Source organism: Hirundo rustica, chromosome 5 (genome assembly GCF_015227805.2).
Source record: "Hirundo rustica isolate bHirRus1 chromosome 5, bHirRus1.pri.v3, whole genome shotgun sequence".
NCBI classification, from domain to species: domain Eukaryota; kingdom Metazoa; phylum Chordata; class Aves; order Passeriformes; family Hirundinidae; genus Hirundo; species Hirundo rustica.
This window is the reverse complement of record NC_053454.1, coordinates 1,412,913-1,435,501: the sequence shown is the minus strand read 5'-3', so window position 1 is coordinate 1,435,501 and position 22,589 is coordinate 1,412,913. Positions and strand designations below refer to the sequence as shown.

General features: G+C 63.2%; 2 protein-coding genes across 2 annotated transcripts; one reads left to right on the top strand and one right to left on the bottom strand.

The window, feature by feature from the left end:
• Positions 1-874: 874 nt before the first annotated feature.
• Positions 875-7,914, bottom strand: DOK1 (docking protein 1). The gene is made up of 5 exons (XM_040065791.1): positions 7,783-7,914; positions 7,310-7,603; positions 4,955-5,063; positions 3,805-3,977; positions 875-2,378 (listed from the first exon to the last, which is right to left on the bottom strand). Exons 1-5 carry the CDS (start codon positions 7,843-7,845, stop codon positions 1,275-1,277), a joined length of 1,743 nt encoding a protein of 580 aa, XP_039921725.1. The 5' UTR covers positions 7,846-7,914; the 3' UTR covers positions 875-1,274.
• Positions 7,915-10,191: 2,277 nt separating this feature from the next.
• Positions 10,192-22,360, top strand: LOC120752863 (protein O-GlcNAcase-like). Its single transcript, XM_040064574.1, has 17 exons — positions 10,192-10,322; positions 12,233-12,284; positions 13,303-13,400; positions 14,074-14,204; positions 14,653-14,824; positions 15,051-15,149; positions 15,408-15,692; positions 15,798-15,914; positions 16,388-17,634; positions 17,721-17,895; positions 18,155-18,211; positions 18,857-18,942; positions 19,163-19,267; positions 20,514-20,605; positions 20,965-21,157; positions 21,239-21,410; positions 21,657-22,360. Exons 1-17 carry the CDS (start codon positions 10,283-10,285, stop codon positions 21,791-21,793), a joined length of 3,258 nt encoding a protein of 1,085 aa, XP_039920508.1. The 5' UTR covers positions 10,192-10,282; the 3' UTR covers positions 21,794-22,360.
• The last annotated feature ends 229 nt before the right edge of the window (positions 22,361-22,589 follow it).

Here is a 22,589-nt window from a genome sequence, read left to right as displayed (position 1 = left end):
GGTTCAGGGAGAGGGCAGCAAGGAGGCCACAAAGTTTTTGGAACCACCTCAGCCTCTCTCAGGTTTCTCAAAACCCATTAGACTTTTCCCCTCCTCCTGCAGCAAAACCCCAGTGGAGAAGAGGACTCAGCAGAGGGGAACAGCCACAAATTGGTCCTGGCCACAGCTGAGCTGTATTTTTACAGGACTGAGGCCTCCTCCCCCAGCCTGGGCATCAGATAAGTGACCAGAGCTCCTCACCTTGTCACCATCTCACCAACCTGGGGACCTGAACCTCCAGACTTTCCCCAAAGTTTGGATGAGCTGGGGCTGCTGAAGTCGTGCTCAGCACCCTGCACAGTGCTGCCTGTCACCTGCCTGGTCTGTCAGTACCAACAGGCTGCTAAAGCTGCAGAAGTCACCAGCAGCCCCATCCAGACGTGGGGGCAGCCAGTGCCAGCATGCCTGGTGTGGCCCCACACAGAAAGGACAACCTGGTTTTCTTCCTGGGAAGGTTTCTGCCCAAGGCTGGCCACATAGCAATCACCCAAACCACACAGCAGGGGTCACAGATTTTGCCATTAAAGTCTGGGATCCAGGCTGGGCCCTTCCAAAGCAGCTGGGATCAGCAGGGGGATCAAGGTGGAAAAGGAGAGATCCTGTGATTCAGCAGCAGCCACGGAGCTGCAGCAGGGCTGGCGCCTGTCCCTGCCCAGCCTTATGCCTGGAGGCCACCACATATTTGAGCCTGACTCTCATTTCCCTTAATCCCCTGGCATCAGGGCATCCAGCCACAGCTCAGCCTGGCAGGCTTTTTTCTCTTAGCTCAGTAGCTCTGGCACAGACACAAACGTGCACCTGCACCTCCCCATCCACGCCACGGGCAAACGTGTGGTTCCGAGACAAACAGGCTTTAATATTAAAATAACTTTGTATAAAAAATACTTCTGGAGACTGATGGCAAGCAGCTTTCCACGCACAACAGGCACCAGAGCCCTGCAGCCTGGTCAGACAGGAAGCCAGAGCAGAGCCAGAGCAGCAGGTACAGGAAAACACCAGCCCTCCTGCAGATTAGAAGGCACAGTGGAGCCAGCTCCAGAGCTAGAGAAACACACTGGGGCTTGCACCAGGCACATCTCTCTTGCTTTTGCTGTTTCCCTCCAGATAAACACAACCCTTCAGCACTGGTGAGCCAGAGGGGCTCTGCCTGAGCCCAAAGAGCCCCAAGTCACCCCGGGGAGGAGGAGCCCAGCTGGGCACTAGGATGCCCAGTCCCTGCTGGGATCCAGAGCAACTCAGATCTCCCCTAAGTCCTCATAGAGTGGCGACAAGCTGTACTCATCCACACTCTGCTCCTTCTTCTGCAGCTGCTGGGGCTTCACCACCTGGCTGTACAGCACCTCCACATTGTTGTTGTTGCTGCTGTTGAGGCCGGGCTTGGCGAGCGCCTTCTCAGGGGCAGCGCCGCCCCAGCGCCTGCCAGCGTCCTCCACCCTTTCCAGCCCTCTGGGGATAAAGGCAGCCTGGGGCTTGGGGGCTGGCACTGGCTTGGGGCTCTTGGCCTTGGCAGGGAAGGTGGGTACCGAGTAATCGTCAGTGCTGGGGTTGTAGGGGTACTCGTAGCCGTCGCCGCCGTCGTGGCCCTGCGTGCGCCAGGCCTCGCTGGTGGGCCGCGCCTCGTCGTAGATGCAGGTGAGGGAGCGCAGCGAGCGGGCGGCGCGGCCCTCGGGCTCGTCGTAGATGTGCTCCTTGCGCCCAGGGGGAGCCTGGCCGCGGCCCTGCCCCTCGGCCCGGCCCTGCTCGTAGGGGCCCGGGTACGGCGGCGCCGGCAGCCGCGGCTTCGGCTCCTCCGCGGCCCCGCCGGGCGCCTTGGCCGCGCTCACGGCCTTGCTGTCCACAGGGTCCGAGTAGAGCGGGTCCGGCCACGGCTGCAGGCCCTTCACCGAGTCCAGGGGCTCCGAGTACACGCCGCACGGGTCCTCGGCCAGCGGCGCAGCACGGAGCGCCTTGGGCAGAGGGGAGCGCGGGGGCGTGCCGGACACGGCGGGCTTGGCCGGTGGCACGGGCGGCTCCGGCAGAGTCCGGCTCTTCAGCAGAGATGCGGCGTCTCTCTCCTCTGCTGCCGCACCGGCCCTGGGTGCCAGCGCTGCTTTGGCGTCGTCCCCCTCGGCGGGCAGCTCCAGGTTCAGGTTGTCAGCCAGGGCCTGGCGGATCTGCAGCACGCCGGGGCTGTCGGCTTCCAGCGAGTCGCAGCTCTGTCGGTTCTCCTCCACCTGCGCCTTCTGCTCCTGGATGGAGGCTTCCACCAGGCGGAAGATCTCGTTGCCCTGCTTGGTCTCAAAGGTGAAGTTCCCAGGTCCTGAGTCACAGCGCCTGCCAGCCTCGAAGGAGAACATCACCTGAAGGGGAAGCAGAAGGGTCACATCCTGCTCAGCCCAGTGCGTTGTGCTTCCCACCAAAGGGCGTGTGGCTGCGGCACCGATCCTGCACCGATCCTGCACATCCTGCAGGAGAGACTGCCCAGACATCCTGCTCCTTCCACTCCCACAGCAAGGGCCACACCACAAGCTGTAGAACCGCAGAATGCCTGAGGGGACACCACTGCGAGTGCCCCAGAGAGCTGCAGCTCCTGCTGGAGCCCTGCTGGCTTCCGTGAGCAATTCCAGCAGTTTCAACCACTGGCACCAGACAGTCTAGGAAATAACACTGAGGGAGGAGCAGGGTGAGAGGCTGAGTGACAGCTCCCCAGGGGAAACTAGTATGGAATCTTAGGTAAGAAGGGAGCGATCTGGAAGCAAGAGATACAAGAGGAAGAACACGGCTTTCCACAGGAGAAAGCTCAGCAGCAGCAGCTCATTCAGTAAAACAAAGCATTGGCCACTACCATGACAGCACGGATCTGTTCGTGGTAAAAGGTCCTCTAAAGAGAAGTCTTGCACCAAGGCTGTGCTTCCTCTGGCCTGAACACACTCTGGTGAGCAGGTTCCCACCAGCTGACACCCACACCCTTCCTGAGCCTCATTCCCTTAACCACAGGGATTTTCTGCCTGTCTCACAGGCAGCAGCAGCCCCTTGCAATTGCCACAAAGGTCTCTGGGGACAAACTTCTTTTTGTGGGTCAGTGCTGCCGAGCAGAAGCAGAGTCAGCCCCTCTCTGCTCAGGTGCAGCTCCGCACACCCTGCAACTCTCCTTCTGCCCCCAGCACAGACTCTGCAGATGAGCTGGACATCCCCACAAGGGCAGCTCAGCTTCCACCTCTATTTTGGGAATGTGCCGCAGAAAGCACCATAAGCAGAGTGTGGCTGACACGGTCACTGCTACAAACAGCCCCAGGACCAGACTGAACAGCCCCAGGACCACCACTTCCTCCCTGTCCAGCGTGGCCCAGACCTCCTGCACTCAGGGAAGCAGCAAGGCAGATTGGGGACTCACTGCAGGAGGAGCAGACCTTCAAAGGTCAGCAAGAACAGGGGCAGTTCACCCCACAGAGTGAACAAATCCAGAGCAACTGGTGTCTCAAAGCCCCTCTGCTCTGGCCACCATCCTTAGGAGTGGGGGACTGAACCCAGGGCAGACAGGACTGCCAAGGTTCCTAGAGCCTGGAGAGAGCTTGTGTGCAGCACTGAGGGATGTCTCTGCTCACGGCACAAGCTGGGAAGTGCTGGGATGGAGAAGGACAGCAGCAGAGGCAGGGACAACCACAGAGGGCACAAGTGTCCTGCCAGCCCACGCTCAGGTGTGGTGACACAGACAGAAACTGAGGAGAGTCAAAGTGAGAGATGTTCCACAAGGGAACAGCTCCAGGGAACCCTCCCATTCCCCACCTTGTCCCGGCCGTATCTCCGGAGCAGCCGGTAGGGCCAGACGTAGAGGATCCTGTCCGTCCGTGGGTCCTTCAGGACGAGGCTGTCACGCTCAGCCTTGAGCACGTAGGTGCCACGCAGCTCGCACCGCTCCGCGGCCTCGGTCCGCTGCACCGTCACCCAGAATGCGTTCACTGCGGGGACAGCGCTGCTCAGGGCAGGGGCACACAGGGCCCCACTGCGGGGACAGCGCTGCTCAGGGCAGGGGCACACAGGGCCCCACTGCGGGGACAGCGCTGCTCAGGGCAGGGGCACACAGGGCCCCACTGCGGGCACAGCGCTGCTCAGGGCAGGGGTACACAGAGCCCCACTGCGGGGACAGCGCTGCTCAGGGCAGGGGCACACAGGAACCCCACTGCGGGGACAGCGCTGCTCAGGGCAGGGGCACACAGGGCCCCATGGCAGGGACAGCGCTGCTCAGGGCAGGGGCACACAGAGCCCCACTGCGGGGACAGCGCTGCTCAGGGCAGGGGCACACAGGGCCCCACTGCAGGGACAGCGCTGCTCAGGGCAGGGGCACACAGGGCCCCACTGTGGGGACAGCGTTGCTCAGGGCAGGGGCACACAGAGCCCCACTGCAGGGACAGCGCTGCTCAGGGCAGGGGCACACAGGAACCCCACTGCGGGGACAGCGCTGCTCAGGGCAGGGGCACACAGAGCCCCACTGCGGGGACAGCGCTGCTCAGGGCAGGGCAGGGGCACACAGGGCCCCACTGCGGGGACAGCGCTGCTCAGGGCAGGGGCACACAGGAACCCCACTGCGGGGACAGCGCTGCTCAGGGCAGGGGCACACAGAGCCCCACTGCGGGGACAGCGCTGCTCAGGGCAGGGGCACACAGGGCCCCACTGCGGGGACAGCGCTGCTCAGGGCAGGGGCACACAGGGCCCCACTGCGGGGACAGCGCTGCTCAGGGCAGGGGCACACAGGAACCCCACTGCGGGGACAGCGCTGCTCAGGGCAGGGGAACACAGGGCCCCACTGCGGGGACAGCGCTGCTCAGGGCAGGGCAGGGGCACACAGGCAATGCCCAGCGTGGCTCCAGTGATGGGGCAGCAGCAGGACAAGGCTCCATGGAAGGTTGCCCCAAGTCAGGGCAGCAGCAGGTCCCACCTTCGTCTCTGGTGTAGTAGATGGAGTTCACGGCCATCTCCAGGGCTGAGGACTCCCCGCTGCCCTCTCGGCCATACTGTGACGCCACGCCAACGCTGGGGCCATTTCCCTGGCAAAGGAGAGCGGATCAGACACAGAGTCCTCCTCCCACATCAGCCCCTGGGTCCTGCTGCCCTCCCCAGCCCCACACAGCCTGGCTGTCCTGCACCCTGCCCACCCCAGAGCCAGTGACAGACCCTCCTGAGCTCACATGAACATGGCACAACAGGGCCAGGCAGCACAGAGGGGACTTCCCTGAACTGGCAGCACTCTATCCCCAGCTGGGCTTTGCACTGACACGGTGCAGGGCAGCACAACCCACAGGGCTGCCCCCCAAAGCATGGCACAACCCAAACACACTCTCCTGGCCATACCAGCACAAGCACTGATGGCCTGGTAACACGGGGGATCTGTGTCCTGCCCTGCCCAGGAGGAGGGGGAGCCTGCGGAGGGGAAGCGAGCGCTTCTATTTTAGCGCATGCAGAACTGAAAATGCAACACGCACACTGTCAGCGACTGTGTCCCAGCAGCAGGGCCCCCAGAGGGCCTGGGGCAAACCCTGGGTGCTTTCAGAGATCCTCCTGCAGAAAAGCCCCTCACAAATTACAGGCTCACCGAGCTCCGTGCAGCCGGAACAAGGGAGGCTCAGTTTGCAGCCAGGAGCTGGAGCTGCTCCTTGGGGTTGCAGCAGAGGGTACATCGTGCAGAAGGCAAGCGCCACAGTTTCAGTTTAAAACCCAAACATGTGAGCTTTTTAACAAGAAGCCCAAACAAGGCCCAAAAAAAGGGCCAGCCAGCCCTTGTGTTTGGGTCTTAAAACCTCTTGTCCTGAGAGCTGAGAGCAGCAGCTCCTCCTCAGCTAAATGATCCAATGCAGCAGGGCTCCAGCCTGGGATTGGAAAGCCAAGCGCCACCAAATCTGTCAGAGCCTCTAAAGACTCCATTTGACTGCACTTTTCCTCATCTTCAAAAGGAAAAAAAAAAAAATCTGTTTTGAACTCCAAATGATCTCTGGCCCCAGCTCCCAAGCTGCTGGACCCCACGCACCCTCTGGGCAGGAACGCGACACAAAATCACATTCTCCATGCAGATGATCAGCAATCCCAGCTGAGGATCTCCAGCTCTGTGCAGAGAGGCCACGAGCAGCTCTTGTGCCTCCTGCCCAAGGTCAGGCCTTTGTAAAACACATGCCATCCCCGTAGCCTTTTGCCCACAACCTCCTAAACTGTCAGCTTGCTTCTCAAGCACACAAATGATGTCTCCCACGTGAGGGATGGCACAAGCACAGCCCCGCTCCAAGCAGGTGCTCCCTGGCCTGGCCACCACCCTGCCCCACTCCAAGGGGGTGTTGTGTCCCCAGCTCAGCCCCACGAGCCACTTCCAGGGCAAAGGCTGCAACCCTGACTGCACCAGGAGACGCGGAGTCATTTCCACCAGTGCCTCCCGGCCCCATCAGCCCTGACATTGCAGCACAGACACGCTCGGCCTGGCAGGAGACTGCTTGAGGGGCAAAGGTAAATCACACTCAGCAAACACCCGTCAGGAGGAGATCCTGGCATCACCAGCTGTGCACCCAGTCCTCCTGCTGCCGGCCCTGCTCAGCACTCCAAGCCTGGAATCGCCTGGAGCCCAACCCAGGGCTCTACAAGCACCTCCCGGGAGGGAGAGCCAGCACTGTGGAGCTGGGCAGGTGTGGGCTGCTGCCCCACAGGGCACGGAAAACCACAGCCAGGGCACCCAGACAGCCTCGGCTGGTCACTCTGGCTGACCACCAGCTCCAGGGGCCGCAGAGGACGGGGGGCAGGACAGCTGTTCCAGAGGCCCGGCACAGATGGGGTGCCCCCAGCAGCAGCCAGGAGTGAGCCCTGAGGCTGGGAAAGGGGGCTCCAGGTCCTGGAACCAGACGGGTCCCGGAGCCAGGCACCACAACGCTCTCGGGGCTCCGCTTCCGCAGCCGCTGCTGTGGCAGGAAAGGCAGCGGTGGTTGCGCCAAGAGGAAACGCTCCTCGGCCATCACCTGGCCTCCCGCCAGCTCCCTGCAGGGGCGAGCACGGGCTCTACACCGAGCGAGAAGAGCCCGCCTTGAAATTCGGAGCCACAACCACGAATTATTGACAGCACGCTGTGAGGAGTCCCGCAAACCACAGCGGGAGCCATCGAGAAGGCACGGGAGTGCCAGGGCCCGGCGATTCAAACCTGGGACCACCGGCGCTGCCTCAGGGTCGCCCTTCCCTGAGCTGCCAGCCGGGAAGCGCCCGCCCACCCACACACACACTGATGTCCCCTCCTGTCCCCTCCGCCCGCCGCGGGGCTCACCGGGAAGGCGATCTGGCACAGCTTCGCCACCCACTCCTCGCTCTGCTGCTTCTCGGCCGCGAAGAGGAAGCTGCGGTCGCGGGTCTCCAGGCGGAAGGCGGCGGTGCCGGCGCGGGGGCCGCTCTCGCCCACCGGGGCCACGCTGGTGCAGTCGCTGAGCCGCACCACGGTGCGGGAGAGCCGCCGGGTGCCCGCCCGCCCGGCCGCCGACGGCTCCTTGCAGTCGAACACCTCGAGCCGGGCCACGCCGTGCTGGCTGGCGGGGTAGAGCGCGGACCAGCCGCGCTTCCAGCGCTGCGGGGAGCGGCGTTCACAGCGCGCCGGGACCGCTCCCCGCACCGGGCCGGCCGAGCACCGGGAGCGGCCGCCGGGGAGCCTCGGCCCGCCCCCGGCACGCAGCCGGCCCGAGGGCAGGGAGGAAGGCAAGAAGGAAGAAGGGAAGGGGAGAGGGAGGAAGGGATGCCCGGAGTTACCTTAGCGCCGAACTTGTGGCTGTGCTGCACCAGCAGCGGTCCCTCCATGGCCGGCGGCTCCATCCCCGTGCGCTTCCGCCCGCGCCGCTGGGGCGGGGACCGGGACGAGGCGGGGACCGGGCGGGGACGGGGAAGGGACCGGGACGAGGCGGGGACGGGGAAGGGACCGGGGCGGGGACGCGCGTGTCAGGGGCGGGGCGGGGCGGGGCGTGTGCTCGCGTGTGTGCGCGTGCACGTGTGCGTGGCCCTGAGTGTGAACGCGCGTGAGCGTGAACTTGTGCACGCGCGCGCGGCACAGGCGCGTGCTCTGGCTGGGGTCGGGAAAACGCGCTCGGGGCGGGCGGGGGATAAAGCGAGGGCGGTATGGGGAGTGGGCAGGGGCTTGGGCGAGATTTCACCGGACAGGGAAAAGGAGTGATGGCTTTGATAGGGGAGAAAAAAAAAAAGAATGAGGTGGAGAACTAGAGGCTGCTTACTTCAAGCTCATAGCCCAAGAAAATCGTGGAACAGCCAGGTGCTCCTAGAGAGAGAAGAGAAAGAATCGCAGCGAACACCTGTGCGTACACAGCCCTGCACGGCTTCATTCTCTGGCTGTCTCTGGGGACGGGGTAATGCCATCCATAGCTCTCCACCTCCAACCATGCCATGTCCCTGGGCACCGAGGCTGCTTCCAGTACTGTCCCTGCCATGGCTGGCCGCTCCAGTCTGCCCTCCTGCAGGGACAGGCTTGAGTCCAACACTACCCAGGTGGGACAGGTGCTGGCTGTGAGGCAAGGAAGGAGGACAAGCACAGCCTGTGCTCAGCACACCCCAGCGTGGATGACCCAGCCTGGTGGCACCCTGATGGCACTGTGACGCTGCCAGGTCACTGCTGGTCTGACACTCTTGGGCTTCTTGCCGGTTTGATGGCCCAGGCACCATGGCTCGGTTTCCTGACACTACATCAACCTCCAAAGGGAAGAGGGAGAAGCCCCAGATCCTGGTTTTCCAGGCCCTGATGGCCACTTTCTCCACCTGGTTTGGATGAAGCAGCTGCAGGTGGGGAGAGCTGCCGAGGAGAGCTCTGCAGTGCCCAGAGGGATGCAGGGGTGACGCTCTGCAGTGTCCTGGCTTCACCCCTCACATTTGCATGGTAACGAAATCGTGAAGGTGTCCTGGTTTAGGAATGACATTCCCCAATTAAGTGTTCACATTGAAACATCCCAGACCAATTGCTCACAGCCCTACCCTCCCCCGAGGCAGGACGGAGAGGAGAACTGGAGGCACAAAAAGTAAAGATCACGTAGGCTGAGATAAGAACAAAGTGCTAGAAACAGCAGTGGGATGTAAATAACAGAGTGTACAGGACAGACGAACAATGACATCAACAGACGGGCACAGCGGCCTGAAAAAGAACAGAATGATTTGCTGGCGTCGAACACCCCGGCCCGAGTGTAGGCAGGGCTCTGCGATGTGCAGCTGCGGGACGGGGAACTCGTGACGTGGCACCACGTCTGCAAACCACAGCCCGTGGGACGGAGACAAAACCGCGAGCCAGATGGGTGTCAGCAGCTCAGAGCAGGGCGGCAGAAGGCAAAGGGCCTGACACAGGCAGGCAGGTGAATCACCTGCCACGGCACGGACCCGGCGAGGCGTCGCACCCTAGGTCTGGCACGAGGGTGTGGCCAGGGCAGGTGCCAGCTCAGTGGTGAACACACGGAGATAATGACACTCGACCCCTCGGGAACAACTCTGGGGCTCTGGGCTCCCGGGAAGCTTCAAAGGCAAGAGAAGGAAGTGTCCTCGGGCCGCACCGGGAGAACCCCCGCAGCTGTGGCCGTGGGGGACCGGGGTTGGCGTGGGCACCAAACGGGGCCCCGATACCCGGGAGCGTCGGCAGCTGCAGCGCCGGGGGCTCCGAGACTGAGGCTCAAGCGTCGCCTCCCAGGGGCTCCGCACGGATTTTGGGGACCCCTACCCGCTCCGCCCATCGCCCCGGCCCCACCCGCGGGGCCGCCCCCTGCGCTGCGGCGAGCGCGTCCCCGCGGGGAGGGCGGCGGGCGGTGGAGCCGCCCCTGCGCGCAGCCCTCCGCGCACCCTGCCGGCAGCGCTCCATCATCCCCCAGCACACATTCCAGCCCTCCGCGCATCCCTGCATCCCCCTGCGCACCCGCCACCCCCTCCCGCAAGCACTTCATCCCTCCCCGCGCACCCTGCATCACCCCGCGCACCTTCCAGCCCCCCCCGCGCATCGCTCCGCGCCCCCCGTCCTTCCGCGCCCTCCTTCAACCCCCGCTCCCTCTCCGTCCTCCCGCTCCCCCTCCATCTCTCCGCTCATCCCTCGCTCCCTCCGCGCATCCCTCGCTCCCCCCGAGCATCCCTCGCTCCCTCCGCGCGTCCCTCCCTCCATCCGCGCGTCCCTCGCTCCCTCCGCGCGTCCCTCGCTCCATCCGAGCATCCCTCGCTCCATCCGCGCATCCCTCGCTCCCCCCCGCGCCGGCGGGGCCGCTCCTGCGCGGGGATGGCGGAGCGGCCGCGCTTCCTCTGCGGCGTGGTGGAAGGTAGGTTCCCTCCGGGGCAGCGGCTGGGGCCGGTGCCCGACCCTCCCGGGCGTTGCAGGGGTTGTTCCGATCCACCCCAAGTGAACCGGGGTCGGGAAGGGCCCCGGGTTGTGGGGGAGGCGGGAGTGGGGCCCTTGCATAGCTCCTCATCTCTGCCAGGGGTCTGGACCAGCACATCTGGGATGCTGCCAGATCTTCCCAGAGCATCACTGAGCCCTGCGGCCACCCCAGCAGCTCCCAGAGGGGCACAGGGACCCTCTGGGAGCCTCCAGAGCTCTACACGGGGTTCTTGCTTGCCCTGGACTCAGGGGCAGCTTCCCGGTGTGCCCACCCTGCCCATGGGGCAGCAGTGCAGGACCCGTGGCCAGAGCTGACCAGGGGGAGCTCTGTGCTTCTCCCTCCCCACATCCCCAACTCCCTCTGGAGCTGAGCCAGGCCTGGCACCCACCAGGAAAATTCACCTGCCCTTCTCCTGGCAGCACAGTAGCCCTGTGAGGGTCACTGCCCTGTGCCTCACCTGAGAGGAAGGAGGAGCACCATGCAAATAAATGTAAAATAAACAGGAAATGCAGGGGTGGAGAAGCTGGCATGACTCAGGCGAGAATCATTGATGTAGTAGAGCTGACCTGGGAAAGAGGACAGGGATGATGCTGGCAAATCCATTCCAGGAGAACGCTGCTGGCAGGGCGTGTGCAGGACTGAGTGTCCTCCTTGCCAGCCCACGTCAGTTCACAGCAACACGTGCTGTGCGAGTGTGGCGCTTGCAGGTGCCATGCAGGGACCTCGCTGGGATCTCGAAATAACAAATTATTTACCCCAGGAATAGCATTTTTTTGGGCAAAAGGTTTGCTGGGATTCTTGAGTGGCCAAAAATTGGCCCTGTGCACGGTGGGGGATGGATGGATAGCAAGGTGATTGTTTGTCATTCCAAAGTATATGGAATAACCATGTAGGTGTTCAGGCAGGTAGAAAATCCGTCTGCAGAGAGAAGACAGGTGGAGAGCGGGTGTTGCTGCGGTGCAAACCCCCCTCACCATTGCCCAGGGCTGGTGCTGGGGGCTGCAGGGTGGGCTCCTGCCAAAGAGAGCCAAGGGAATGAGGGCAGATGAGCTCTGGGACACTCAGGTGCTCCGGGAAGTGCAGGTGCTTCCATGAGTGACGCTGGCCTCACGCCAGGCACGGAGAGCTGGTCCTTTCTCTCAGCTTGATGGAGTCAGTGCAGCCTGCCCCCGTGCACCACCCAGTTTTGGGAATGCTGTCACTTCCCAAGTATCTGCTCCCCTTGGCCCTGGCTGCTGGAAGGAGCAGCGGTTGACTCAGAAGTTGCCCATGATGCAGAGAGAAAGAAGAAAGATGCCTTGATGGCCAATTGTCGTCACTGTCCAAGACGTGATGGATTTTCTGTGAGACTTCCCTTTGCAGCTGTCAGATCTTGCAGAGTTTAATTGGCTGGAGTTTCTTCTCTTGCTAAATCTCAGGTCTGTGCTGGGACACTGACAGGTTCCCTTCAACCTCTGCTTTGAGGAGCTGTCAAATCTGCATCTCTCCAAACCCATTTATCCCCAGGGGAAGATAGATCCCCCAGGGGAACCTGTCAGGGGACACTGACAGGTTCCCTTCAACCTCTGCTTTGAGGAGCTGTCAAATCTGCATCGCTCCAAACCCATTTATCCCCATTTATCCAGGTGTTCCCCTGGATATCCTTTCTCCCTGGCTTTGCAGACAACTCTGCAGCTCCCAGATCTTCCTACATGCAGAATTAGGAAGGGCCTTTCCTTGGAAGCGATCCCAACAGTGGAATGAGCTCTGCATGTCCGGCAAGGCATCTCTGTGTCCAGAGACAGCCCAGACACTGTTTTAAGGCGCTCACAAACAACTGCATTTTGCCTTTCATTTCCTCCCTTTTACAGGTTTCTACGGGAGACCATGGTCAATGGATCAGAGGAAACTTCTCTTCCAATGGCAAGTACCCTCAATTTTCCTCTTTGAAGGGGCGGTGGCAGCCAAGTGTCCCCCCGTCCCAGCGCCCTCACGGCCCCGGGCAGGATCCGCGCTGGGCCGGCTGGTGGGTCCTGCGGGACGGACGGACGGACGGACAGACGGACGGACGGACGCGGGGCCGCCCCGTGCCCGGCAGGTGGTGCTGGGGCTCCGCACATCCCGGCGCAGCCCCGTGTGCGTGCGCTGGCCGCGTCCCCGCTGCCGCCAGCAGCGAGCGAGGACACCAGGAGGGCGATTCCAGCCTGGCCGGGCTCGCTGGAGCCGGGCTGAACCCTGTGGGAACGGAGGGCATCGCTCCATCCCGAGGCTGCCATCCCTGCCTGGCGAGGGTGGCCCCGCTGTGTCCCTGTGAGTCCCCACGCGTGTCTGCGCGTCACCCCTGTGTCCCTGCGACGAGAGGATGTGCTCGGGATCTGTCGCCGGGGTGGGATGCAGCGGGATGAGCTGCACTGACAGGACCTGCCAGCCGTGAGCTGCCCGCGGGCAGGGCAGTGACAAGTGTAATCAAGGACCAGAGTGCAGGGACCAGAGATACAGGTATGGAAAATGGAAGGAAAACAAGCTGTGGTGTTTTAAAGTAGCTGAGGAATTAGAAGGTCTAAAGGTTGTCTGGTGTTGGATTGGGATGTGTTCAAAAGGTGGCACATGAGGGTGACATGTCCATCGGTATTTTTCCTGTCTGGAAAGAAACTAAATAAGACTTGCACCATGAGATACCTGAAGTGCTTTCTGCTCTGTTCACCGTGGGAAAATGTAAAACACTGTCTGCTGAGGAGGACAAATGAAACCAAATTAATATATCAGATGGCCTCCATGAAGAAGCACCAAAAGAGGGAGGTGCCTGCCTTCCCAGGGGACACATCCTGCTGGTCTCTGACACAAACCTTAGAGCTCAGCACCGGGAGCCCTGGCCGAGATTTCTGTCTGCACGTGGCCGTGCAAAGAGCCCGTGTGGTGACTCCTCGCTCTCCCCGCACAGGCTGCGACGCCGGGGGCTGAACTGCTACATGTACGCGCCCAAGGACGAGCTGAAGCACCGGCTGCTCTGGAGAGAGCCCTACACAGAGCATGAGGCAGGTAGCGGCTCTGCTGGGCCCCTCGGGGGGCTGCAGGCATCCCAGGTCCTTGAGGGGAAAGCGTGGGCTGTGTCCCAGCTGTTTCCATCCTGCCAGGACTCTGCCCATTGCATGGAGGCCCCCAGACCTTGCCACGGGGAGAAGAGTCCCAGACCGTGCCCATCGTGTGGAATTGCCTAAGGGAACACCCAGCTTCCCATACGGGTCTCAGGCAATGTGCTTGAGTACACCCAGGCACACAGACCCTTGGCAAAAGTCCTCTGCGTCTTTAGGGAGTGGGAATGGTCTCCATGGAGCCTCTCCCCTCCCAATTACTGCAGCTCCTTCCTTTCAGAATCCTGGGGTTCACTCTCCCTCCACCCCTTGTCCTGCTCCATCCCCTGTCCACCTCCATCCCTTGGTCCTGCTCCAACCCTTATTTCCCTTCCATCCTTTGTCCCACTCCATCCCTTGGTCTTGCTCCATCCCTTGTCCCTCTTCATCCTTTGTCCTTCTTGATCCTTTTCCTCCCTCCATCCCTTATTTCCCTCCATCCCTTGTCCCCCTCCATCCCTTGTTCCCCTCCATCCCTTGTCCCATTCCATCCCTTGTCCCATTCCATCCCTTGTCCCCCCCTTGTCCCGCCCCACCCCGTCCCTCCCAGCTCTCACAGACGCCCTGTGCTCTGTCCCCAGCCCGCCTGCGGTCCCTCATCGAAGCTGCCCACGAGCAGGCTGTGGAGTTCATCTTCGCCATTTCTGCCGGCCAGGACATGGTGTTCTCCAGCGCCGGGGATCGGCTCCTGCTGCAGCAAAAACTCAGGCAGGTACCGTGGGCCATTCCTTCATCCCCCTGCTCCCAGGCAAGGGGCACGTGTGCCCCTGTGGTCCCTGTGCCCACCCCACGGCCGGTGTGGGGGCGTGAACCCCTCCTGCTGCTGCACAGAGGGGCAGCCCTGGGGTGCCCGGTGGCCGATGCACTGTCCCTGTCAGGGTGAGGGAGCTGAGGGCTCCCTGGATGCCTGAGTGGGGCCAGCAGAAGCACCAGCCAAGCCCCAGAACTCGCTGAGGGCTGGCACAGGCTGGAGCAGAGCAGAGCCCAGGGAGGGCAAAGAGGCGCTGGCACGGCGGGTTTGCTCCATGGGCAGCTGCTGCTCCCTTGGCACGGCCCAGGCGGGAACTGCCCCGTGCTGTGCTGTGCCCAGGTGCCCCTCCAGAGCCCTGTGGGGTTCTCTGCTGTCCGGGGGTCCCAGCAGCCCCTGTCTGTGCCCACAGGTGGCTGCCATGGGCTGCCGCTCCTTCGCGCTGCTCTTCGACGACATCGACCCTTGCATGTGCCAAGCTGACAGAAATGTCTTCCCCTCCCTGGCGCAGGCTCAGGCCTCTGTGGCCAACGAGGTGTACCAGGAGCTGGGCCAACCCTCCGTCTTCCTTTTCTGCCCTACAGGTACTGCCCGCAGCCCTGCTGCCCCCTCACCCTGGGGTGCCCTTTGGCTGCACCCAGCCCCTGTCCCTGCTGAGAGCCGAGTGTCCTGGCAGCCCCCACTGCTCTCCCTCCCACTCCCAGAGGAGTTCTCAGGACCAGACTGCAGCAGGGCCCCTGTCCGTGATCCCTGCAGCCCCTCCTCTCCCGGTCCCCAGCTCTCAGGGGATGCTCCGTGCTCTCTCCCCAGAATATTGCAGCTCGCTCTGCTCTCCCAGCCCCAGCCAGTCCTGCTACCTGCAGACCATCGGCCAGGAGCTGCTGCCAGGGATCGGCGTCATCTGGACAGGTGAGCGCCAGGACCAGCTCTAGGTGTGCGGCCGCGGTGTCTGCAAACCCCTGGGAGAGCCACCAGCAAGAGACCCCGCCGTGGTGCCTCACCCTGGGGTGTGCAGCCCCAGCCAGGCAGGAATTTGAGCTGGGGCTCTGCTCTCCTGGCTTGGGAGCGTGGATGCCATGGCTGGAACCTCACCTGCACGTCCGTGTCCCCGCTGTGTGTCTGTGACGGACCCTGTGCCCCACGCGTGTCCCTGCCCTGGTGGCCCAGGCCCGAAGGTGGTGTCGCAGGAGCTCTCGGCCGCGCTGCTGGAGGAGGTGGAGGCTGTCCTGAGGCGCCGTCCCGTCATCTGGGACAACCTCTACGCCAACGACTACGACTGCAGACGTGTCTTCCTGGGCCCCTACATGGGCCGTGCCCCTGGCCTCACGTCCAGGCTCCACGGGCTGCTCCTCAACCCCAACTGTGAGCTCCAGGCCAACTTCATCCCCATACACACGCTGGGCACCTGGTTTCGGAGCGAGATGGAGAGCTGTGCCCACTCTGACCACGCAGGTACCCCGTGCCCAGGCAGATCTGCTGCCCATCCTCGCCCAGCCCTGCAGCTTTCCTGCACAGAACTGGGGCTGCCCGGGCTGATGAGCTGCAGTTCTTCCTCAGGAACGGAGGAGGTGGCAGCCCAAGGTGCTCAGGATGGAAGCTACAGCCCCCAGGAAGCCTTGGAACTGGCGCTGCGTGACTGGGTGGCCGAGATAAACCAGCAGGCCTCGGAGCCAGGTAGGCAATGGATTTGCACCTGCGGCATCCCGCAGTCCCTGGAGTGCTGGATCAGCTTTGCCAGGAGCTCGGTGGGTGGTGGGTGAGGGAGCCCCAGCCCTGCCCATCTGGAGGGTCTCTGGGGCTGGGTGTGCTTGCCACGGTGGGCAGGTGTGGGTGTCTACCCTGCCGAGCTGCCCCGTGGGTGCTCCTGCCATGGACACATCCTGGGGAGGGTTTCCTTGGCTGCCAGAAGCAGAGCCTGGGCCAGCTCTGGAAGAGGAGTTCAGCCAGGGGTGAGCTCGGTGTTTTGCAGTGTTTGCTTCTGCAAAGCCACAGCACCACCAGCCCCAGGGCCTTGAACTCGAGCCCAGGGCCCTGGCAGCTCATCCCCTGCCAGCTCAGAGATGGAGGTCCCTGGCACCATCCTGCCCCATGGGCTGTAGTTTCCATGCAGGTGCCAAAGGAGCTTCCCTCTTGTTCCCTTCTGCCAGGAGGAAGGACCCCAGGACGCCCCAGTGTCAGCCTCAAGGGAGGACCAAGGCTGCAGCCCGGCACGGCGGTGGGACAGGAGGTCACTCCCGACCCTCAGCCCCACAGCTCTGCTCCTGGTGGGGCAGATCAGCACAGCCCCGAGCCCTGCGGGGCAGCACCAGAGCAGGGGTGCAGGGAGGTGACCTCGGAGCCTGAGGAGGACAGTGGGAACAGGACACCCGCTGGCCACCAGCAGAGCCCTGCAGGGGCTGGGGGCCAGCTGGCCACAGGGAGCAGGGAGAGCTGTGAGCCCTCCTCCGGTGTGGCTGGGAGTGCCCAGTCTGGAGGAATCCCAGTGGCCACCAAGACCCTCCCCGGCCCAAGCCCCACCACGAGCTCCAGCACGGGGGCAGACACCAGTCAGAACATTTCCTTGCCCGCCAGTGATGCCAGGACAGGGGGTGGCAGCCCCATCCAGTCTCCCAGCAGCACCCAGCCCGAGGCCATCAGGGCTGATGTGCCCCAGACACCCCCAGGACCTGGGGCTGCTGCCAGCCCATGTGCCCCAGCCCCACTGACTGATGAGCTTGGTGCTCGCCCTGGTCCCATGGCACCAGTGACCCCAAAGGAGGCTGGGTCTGGCCCCATGGCACCAGTGACCCCTAAGGAGGCCAGGACCAGCCCCACATCACAGGTGACCCCAGAGGAGGTTGTGTCTGGCCCCATGGCACCAGTGACCCCAGAGGAGGCCAGGACCAGCCCCACATCACAGGTGACCCCAGAGGAGGTTGGGTCTGGCCCCATGACCCCTAAGGAGGCCAGGACCAGCCCCACATCACAGGTGACCCCAGAGGAGGCCAGGACCAGCCCCATGCCACCAGTGACCTCAGAAGAGGCTGGGTCTGGCCCCATGGCACCAGTGACCCCAGAGGAGGCCAGGACCAGCCCCACATCACAGGTGACCCCAAAGGAGGCCAGGACCAGCCCCATGGCACCAGTGACCTCAGAAGAGGCTGAACCTGGCCCCACGGCACTGATGACCCCAAAGGAGGCCGGATCCGACCCCACAGCACCGCTGAGCCCCGAGGAGGCCGCGTCCAGCCCTACAGCACCACTGACCCTGGAGGAGGTGCGGATGCTGGTGGAGCTCTTCTACCTGCCCTACCACCACGGGGCTCTGGCACGGGAGCTCCTGGAGCACTTTCGGTGGCTGCGGGCGAACAGCCTCAGCGTGGGGGTCCCGGCCACGGCGCCTGACGCCTGCGGGGTAAGGCCGGCCCCGGTGCTGCTGCAGGGGGGCGGCTGCCGTGGCTCGGGTGTCCCCAAGGTGGCTGCCACCCGCTGTATCCCCAGGGCACGCGGTGGCGAGGCCGGGCTCAGTCCTTCCAGCAGCTCTGCGCGCGGACGTGCCGCCTGCACAGCCGCCTGGTCAGCACCGCCGGCCGGGCGCTGCTCTACGACCTGCACCCCTACCTCTGGGACATCCGTAACCTGCTGCTGGCCGCCAGTGCCTTCGTCCTCTGGCTGGGTACGTGGCCAATGCCAGCCCTGCCAGCCCCTGCCAGCCCCCAAACCCAGCCGTGCTGGAGCTCCAGCAGCCCGCAGCGCTGGCGCACACCTGGTGCTTGCTCTCTGGGGATCCACTGCTTCCCCACGAAGGAGAAGGGTTCCAGAGATCTGGGGTTCCAGCGTGCAGCTGGTAGTGCCAGGGGCCCTGCTGGGAGCTCACCTCCCACTGACAGCTCTGCTGCTGCTGCCCCTTGCTCACCACCTGGCCTCCTTTGCAGATGGTCACCTCCTGTGCGAGCCTGACCCCAAGGGCACCTGGGGGAACTGCTTTGGCTGTAAGTACAGGTGCTACCCTGGCTGGGGGGGTTCTGGCTGCTGCCCCACATCGCCTCCAGCCCCACTGCAGCAGCCAGCACTCGCCCTGCCCTTCCCCACATTCTGCCTGCTGAGCAGAGAAGGAATGGCCCTGGGAATGAGACCCTGGAGCAGGATGAGACACTGCTGTTGGGGACAGGGATTGGAGCAGATCTTCACAGCCTACAGGGAATGGCTGTTTCTAGGATATGGTTCCTCAGCCCTTTTATCCCAAAGACTGTGTGGAAAAAGGGTTCTGGAAGCAGTAATGCCCGAGGTGACAGGTGGGGCTGTTTTTTGCATGCCTGTGCATCACTTTGCACAGTTTTTCCTCGGGTTTAGAGCTCCTTGGTTGCTCTGTGGGCCTTGTGACCTCTTACGAACCAAGAACTGTCACCAGGAGATGACCTGAGCTGGTCTCCAAGTTCAGTGTGAGAGGGAGCCGCATGCCTTGGGTCCCTTCCTTAGGGCAGGGCATTGCAGGGCACATCCTCACCATCCTGGGCTGCACAGCTGGGGAACTTGGAGCTGTGACAGCAGGGATCTGCGTGCCAGGGCCTGATCTCCCCCCTGCCTGGCAGGTTTTTTTGCTCACCTCGTGTGTGTCTGTGTCCTGCTGCTTCCAGGGTGCCAGAGCATCACTGCCCCGATCCTGCTGGGGAGGGACGCCGAGCCCTGGGCGCGTCGCGGGGGCCTCTTTGGAGAGCTGCAGGTGAGAGTGTGTCCCTCCCATGGGGGCTGGAGGAGCCAGTGGGACACCAGTATCCCAACCCTGCTGCTGAGCTGCTGCAAACTTGGGAAAGCAGAGCTTCCCCGGGGCTCTGCACCTCAGCTCCAGTTCCTGGGGCTTCAGGAGTCTCGGAGCCATTCTCCTGCTGCCTCCAGGACAAGGTTTGGAGCCAGGATGAGCTGATGGGCTGTATCTCTTCCAGGCACTGCTGCCCGTGGGGAACAGCTGTGACCTCTTCTACCATCCACCGCCGCTCTTCCCGTCCAGCCAGCTGTACCTGCTGCGCCCGCTGCTGCCCCTGGACAAGGTGGGACCCGTGGCGTGGAGGGGCGTCCTGCCAGAGCCTTTGCGTGGCTTGTGCTGCCCATAAAACGATGAGTTACGGGTTCATCTGCTGCTGGCCCCAGGCTGAGCTCCCAGTGTGGGGTGACACAGCTGGGGAGGGGCCTTGGGTCCAGCTCTGCTCACAGCCAGCTGGCCTGGGGCAGCTCTTGGGTCAGCAGCGTGTCAGACCCTGGCCCTGGTGCTGTGACAAACCTCTCTGTGACAGGGCAGAGCAGGAGAGGGAGCCCCCTCAGCCACAGATAAACCACCAGGGCAGGGTTGCCAGGTTGTGGATGATCTCCAGAGTAGCCCCAGTGCTGACCTCCAGCACTGGCTGTGAGCAGATTGTCAGGAAAAATCCAGAACAGGACAAATTTGGAGGGCAACTTCCTGCAGCCTGCACCAATCTGTGGCTCTGGGCTCTGCCAGAGCCTGCGGGGATCTATCTCCAAATCCCTTCTTCAAACACTCATCCGGTTTATGGGGTGATTTCCTGCTGGAGAGCAGCAGTTTCTGTCAGCTGTGACCTGCTTGGTGCCAGCCCCCTGCTCTGACATCCCAGCAGCTTGATGGGATGGGGAAGGAAAGGGAAAATCTGGATATGGAGGGACAAAATGTTAAAGTGCTGCCAAATCCAGAAGAGCCCCATGTTCCCCGTGATGTACCTGCAGCGAGCACCCCTCTCCCTCATCCTGCTCCTCTCCAGCTCAAGGAAAGGCTAAAACCACAAATCCAGCCACCAGAGACATGAGTGCAGCTCATTTGTTCAGGCTGAACCTTGACAACAACAATGTCAGTGAAATCCCGAGAGGAAAAGCCAGCTGAGCCCATTGTCCCGTGTCAGGAGCACAGCAGGGCACGGTCCTGCCCCTGTTGTTGGGTGATCAGGGCAGCCTCCCCTCTCAGGAGCAAGGCTTTCATCAGAATGTTTGCAGCAGCAAACTCAACTGTGACCAAGACAGGACATTTGGGGATGTCCTGCTGTGCTCAGGCTGTCTGCAGACCTGGCTTTCAGTGTTGTTTTTGGTGCCGTTCTGGCTGCTCTGAGCCTGCTCCGGCCTGGGGCCGTCTCTGCAGCGGCTGCTCTGGGGGTGCCTGACCGGAATGGCAATTTCTGGTTTGAAGGCTGTGCCCCGCTGTGGCGATGAGCCCGAGGCCAGCAGAAGGTGGTGGCTGGCCTTGTGGCACGGCAGGCGCAGCCGGGGCCGACACGGATCCGGGTCTTCCAGGGAGAGCTTTACCGCATGTGCCGGGAGAGTTTGGACTGCGATCCCAAAGTGGCAGAGATCCTCGTGGCCCACCCAGACCTCCTGGGTGACAGGTGAGATGTGACCCCTCTGAGGGGCCAGGCTGTGCCCAGCCTGGACATGTGATGCAGGGCTGGGGAGTGAGGCCATGGCCTCTCTGGGCGTCCCCGTGGGGATCAGCGCTCCCCCTCACTGGGAGGGACAGGGAGGGACATCCCCATGCTGATGTCCAGTAGGGTCACAGCAGCCGCCGTTGTGGATGCCCAGCCTGGATGCTGGAGGCTGCAACGGCTCCCCTCGGCTGAGGGTTTCCACCGGGGGTCTCAGAGGGGTGGTCAGCAGGTGCTGGGCGCTGTCCAGCTGGGCCATGAAGGAGGAGGCTGCTCTGAGGTTTCCCAGGGGCTCCAGGCTCAGCTCAGCCGTGCTCCCACAGGCTCCTGGGCAGCTTCCTCAGCCTGAGCCCCGAGTACACCTTTGTGTTGGAGGATGAGGGCGGCCCGTGCGGCTACGCGGCCGGAGCGCTCCACGCCGAAGGCTTCCTGCAGCAGCGAGACAGCAGCTGGCTGCCGGCCGTCCGGCACAAATACCCCCCAGACCTGGGCACGGCGGGCTCAGCTCTGGGGCAGGTGAGGGGACACCTGGAGCAGAGGGAGAGCAGGGATGGGAGAGGTGGAGGGCCTTCCCTCACTTGTGCTTGTCTCCCGCAGGATGCCCTGGAGGAAGCAGTGCTCTTCTTCCACGAGGAGCCGCTGGCAGTGCCCCAGCCTGTGCTGAGGCGCTTCCCCTCCCTGGTACAGCTGGGCACGGCCCCCCGTGTGCTGGACGTGGGGGCCAGCCGCAGCCTGGCCCTCTGCCTGCTGAGCGCACTCAGGGCCAACGGTGAGCATGACCTCCGAGTGCTGGCCCTCCATCCAGCACAGCCCCGGCCCAAACTGCTCCCTCGCCCCCCAGAGCCGGGAGCTGTCCCCTCTCAGTGCTCCCGGGCGCGTGGACCTGTGTCTCAGGGCATCAGAGGTGACAAAGGGGCAGGGCAGAGGCCGATGCCCTTATGGAGGGGGTCCCTGTCACTGCGCCCCAGGCCCAGCACCGGGGTCGCAGTGTGCTGACCTCTCGCCTCCCTTCCAGGGTCACGGGGGGTGTTCTGCCAGGTCAGCGACGCCGACCGGCAGCAGCTGAGTTTCTACAGCAAGCTGGGCTTTGTCGCCTTGCCGGTGGCCTGGGGCAGCTCTCCCGGCGCTCAGCTCCTGGGACGTCTCCTCTGACGGGGCACAGGGAGGCAGTGCCCCAGGACAGGCCGGTTCCCCAGGCCAGGCTGAGCCCCTCATCCCACACAGCATCGTTCTGAGCAAGCGGGAGCAGAGGGGCACCTCGAGCAGGCCAGGTACACGTGAGAGGGGACACGGGGGCCAGCAGGATGTCCCTGGGATGTGTGCCGGGCTGCGAGGTACCTGGGTAGCAGAGAGCTTATTTCTGCCGCTCGCGGGGTTTGGGCGCCTCTGTGCCACCACAACTGTTCCTGTGTTTGCCGGGTATCCCCCCACCTTTTCTGGGGAGCCAGGCTGTCTGCAGACCCTCAGGCCTGCAGGAGCAGTGTTTGGTTTGCGGTCCTGGAGCACAGCACGGTGCCTTAGTGCTACGGGAGTGTTCCTATCACACAGGCCGGGCTGTCCAGCTCTCTCCACCCCGAGTGGCCTGAGACTGGGCAGCGGGTGCTGGGGCTGGCTCTGCTTGTCTCTGTGGATTGATCAGGCGTGGGATGCTGATGGGGCAGCCTCTGTTTTTGTGCCTGGGGCCTGAGGGAAGCGCCGTCCTTGGCAATAAAGCGTTTGCTGGGCTCTCACCGTGGCTCATTTCTTGGGGGAAAGCGTTGGGGTGCCAGCACATCCCTCTCACACCCTCATGCACTCTCACGCCTCTCGCACTGGCTGTTGCTACAGTCGGGCTTGTGTCCTCTCAAATAGAGCAGCTCTCCACACATCCCAGCTGCTCCCCAGCTTCACCCTGCTCTGCCCTCCGGGAGGGTGCTCCAGCCACTGGCAGTGTGAGCTCACGGCCCCA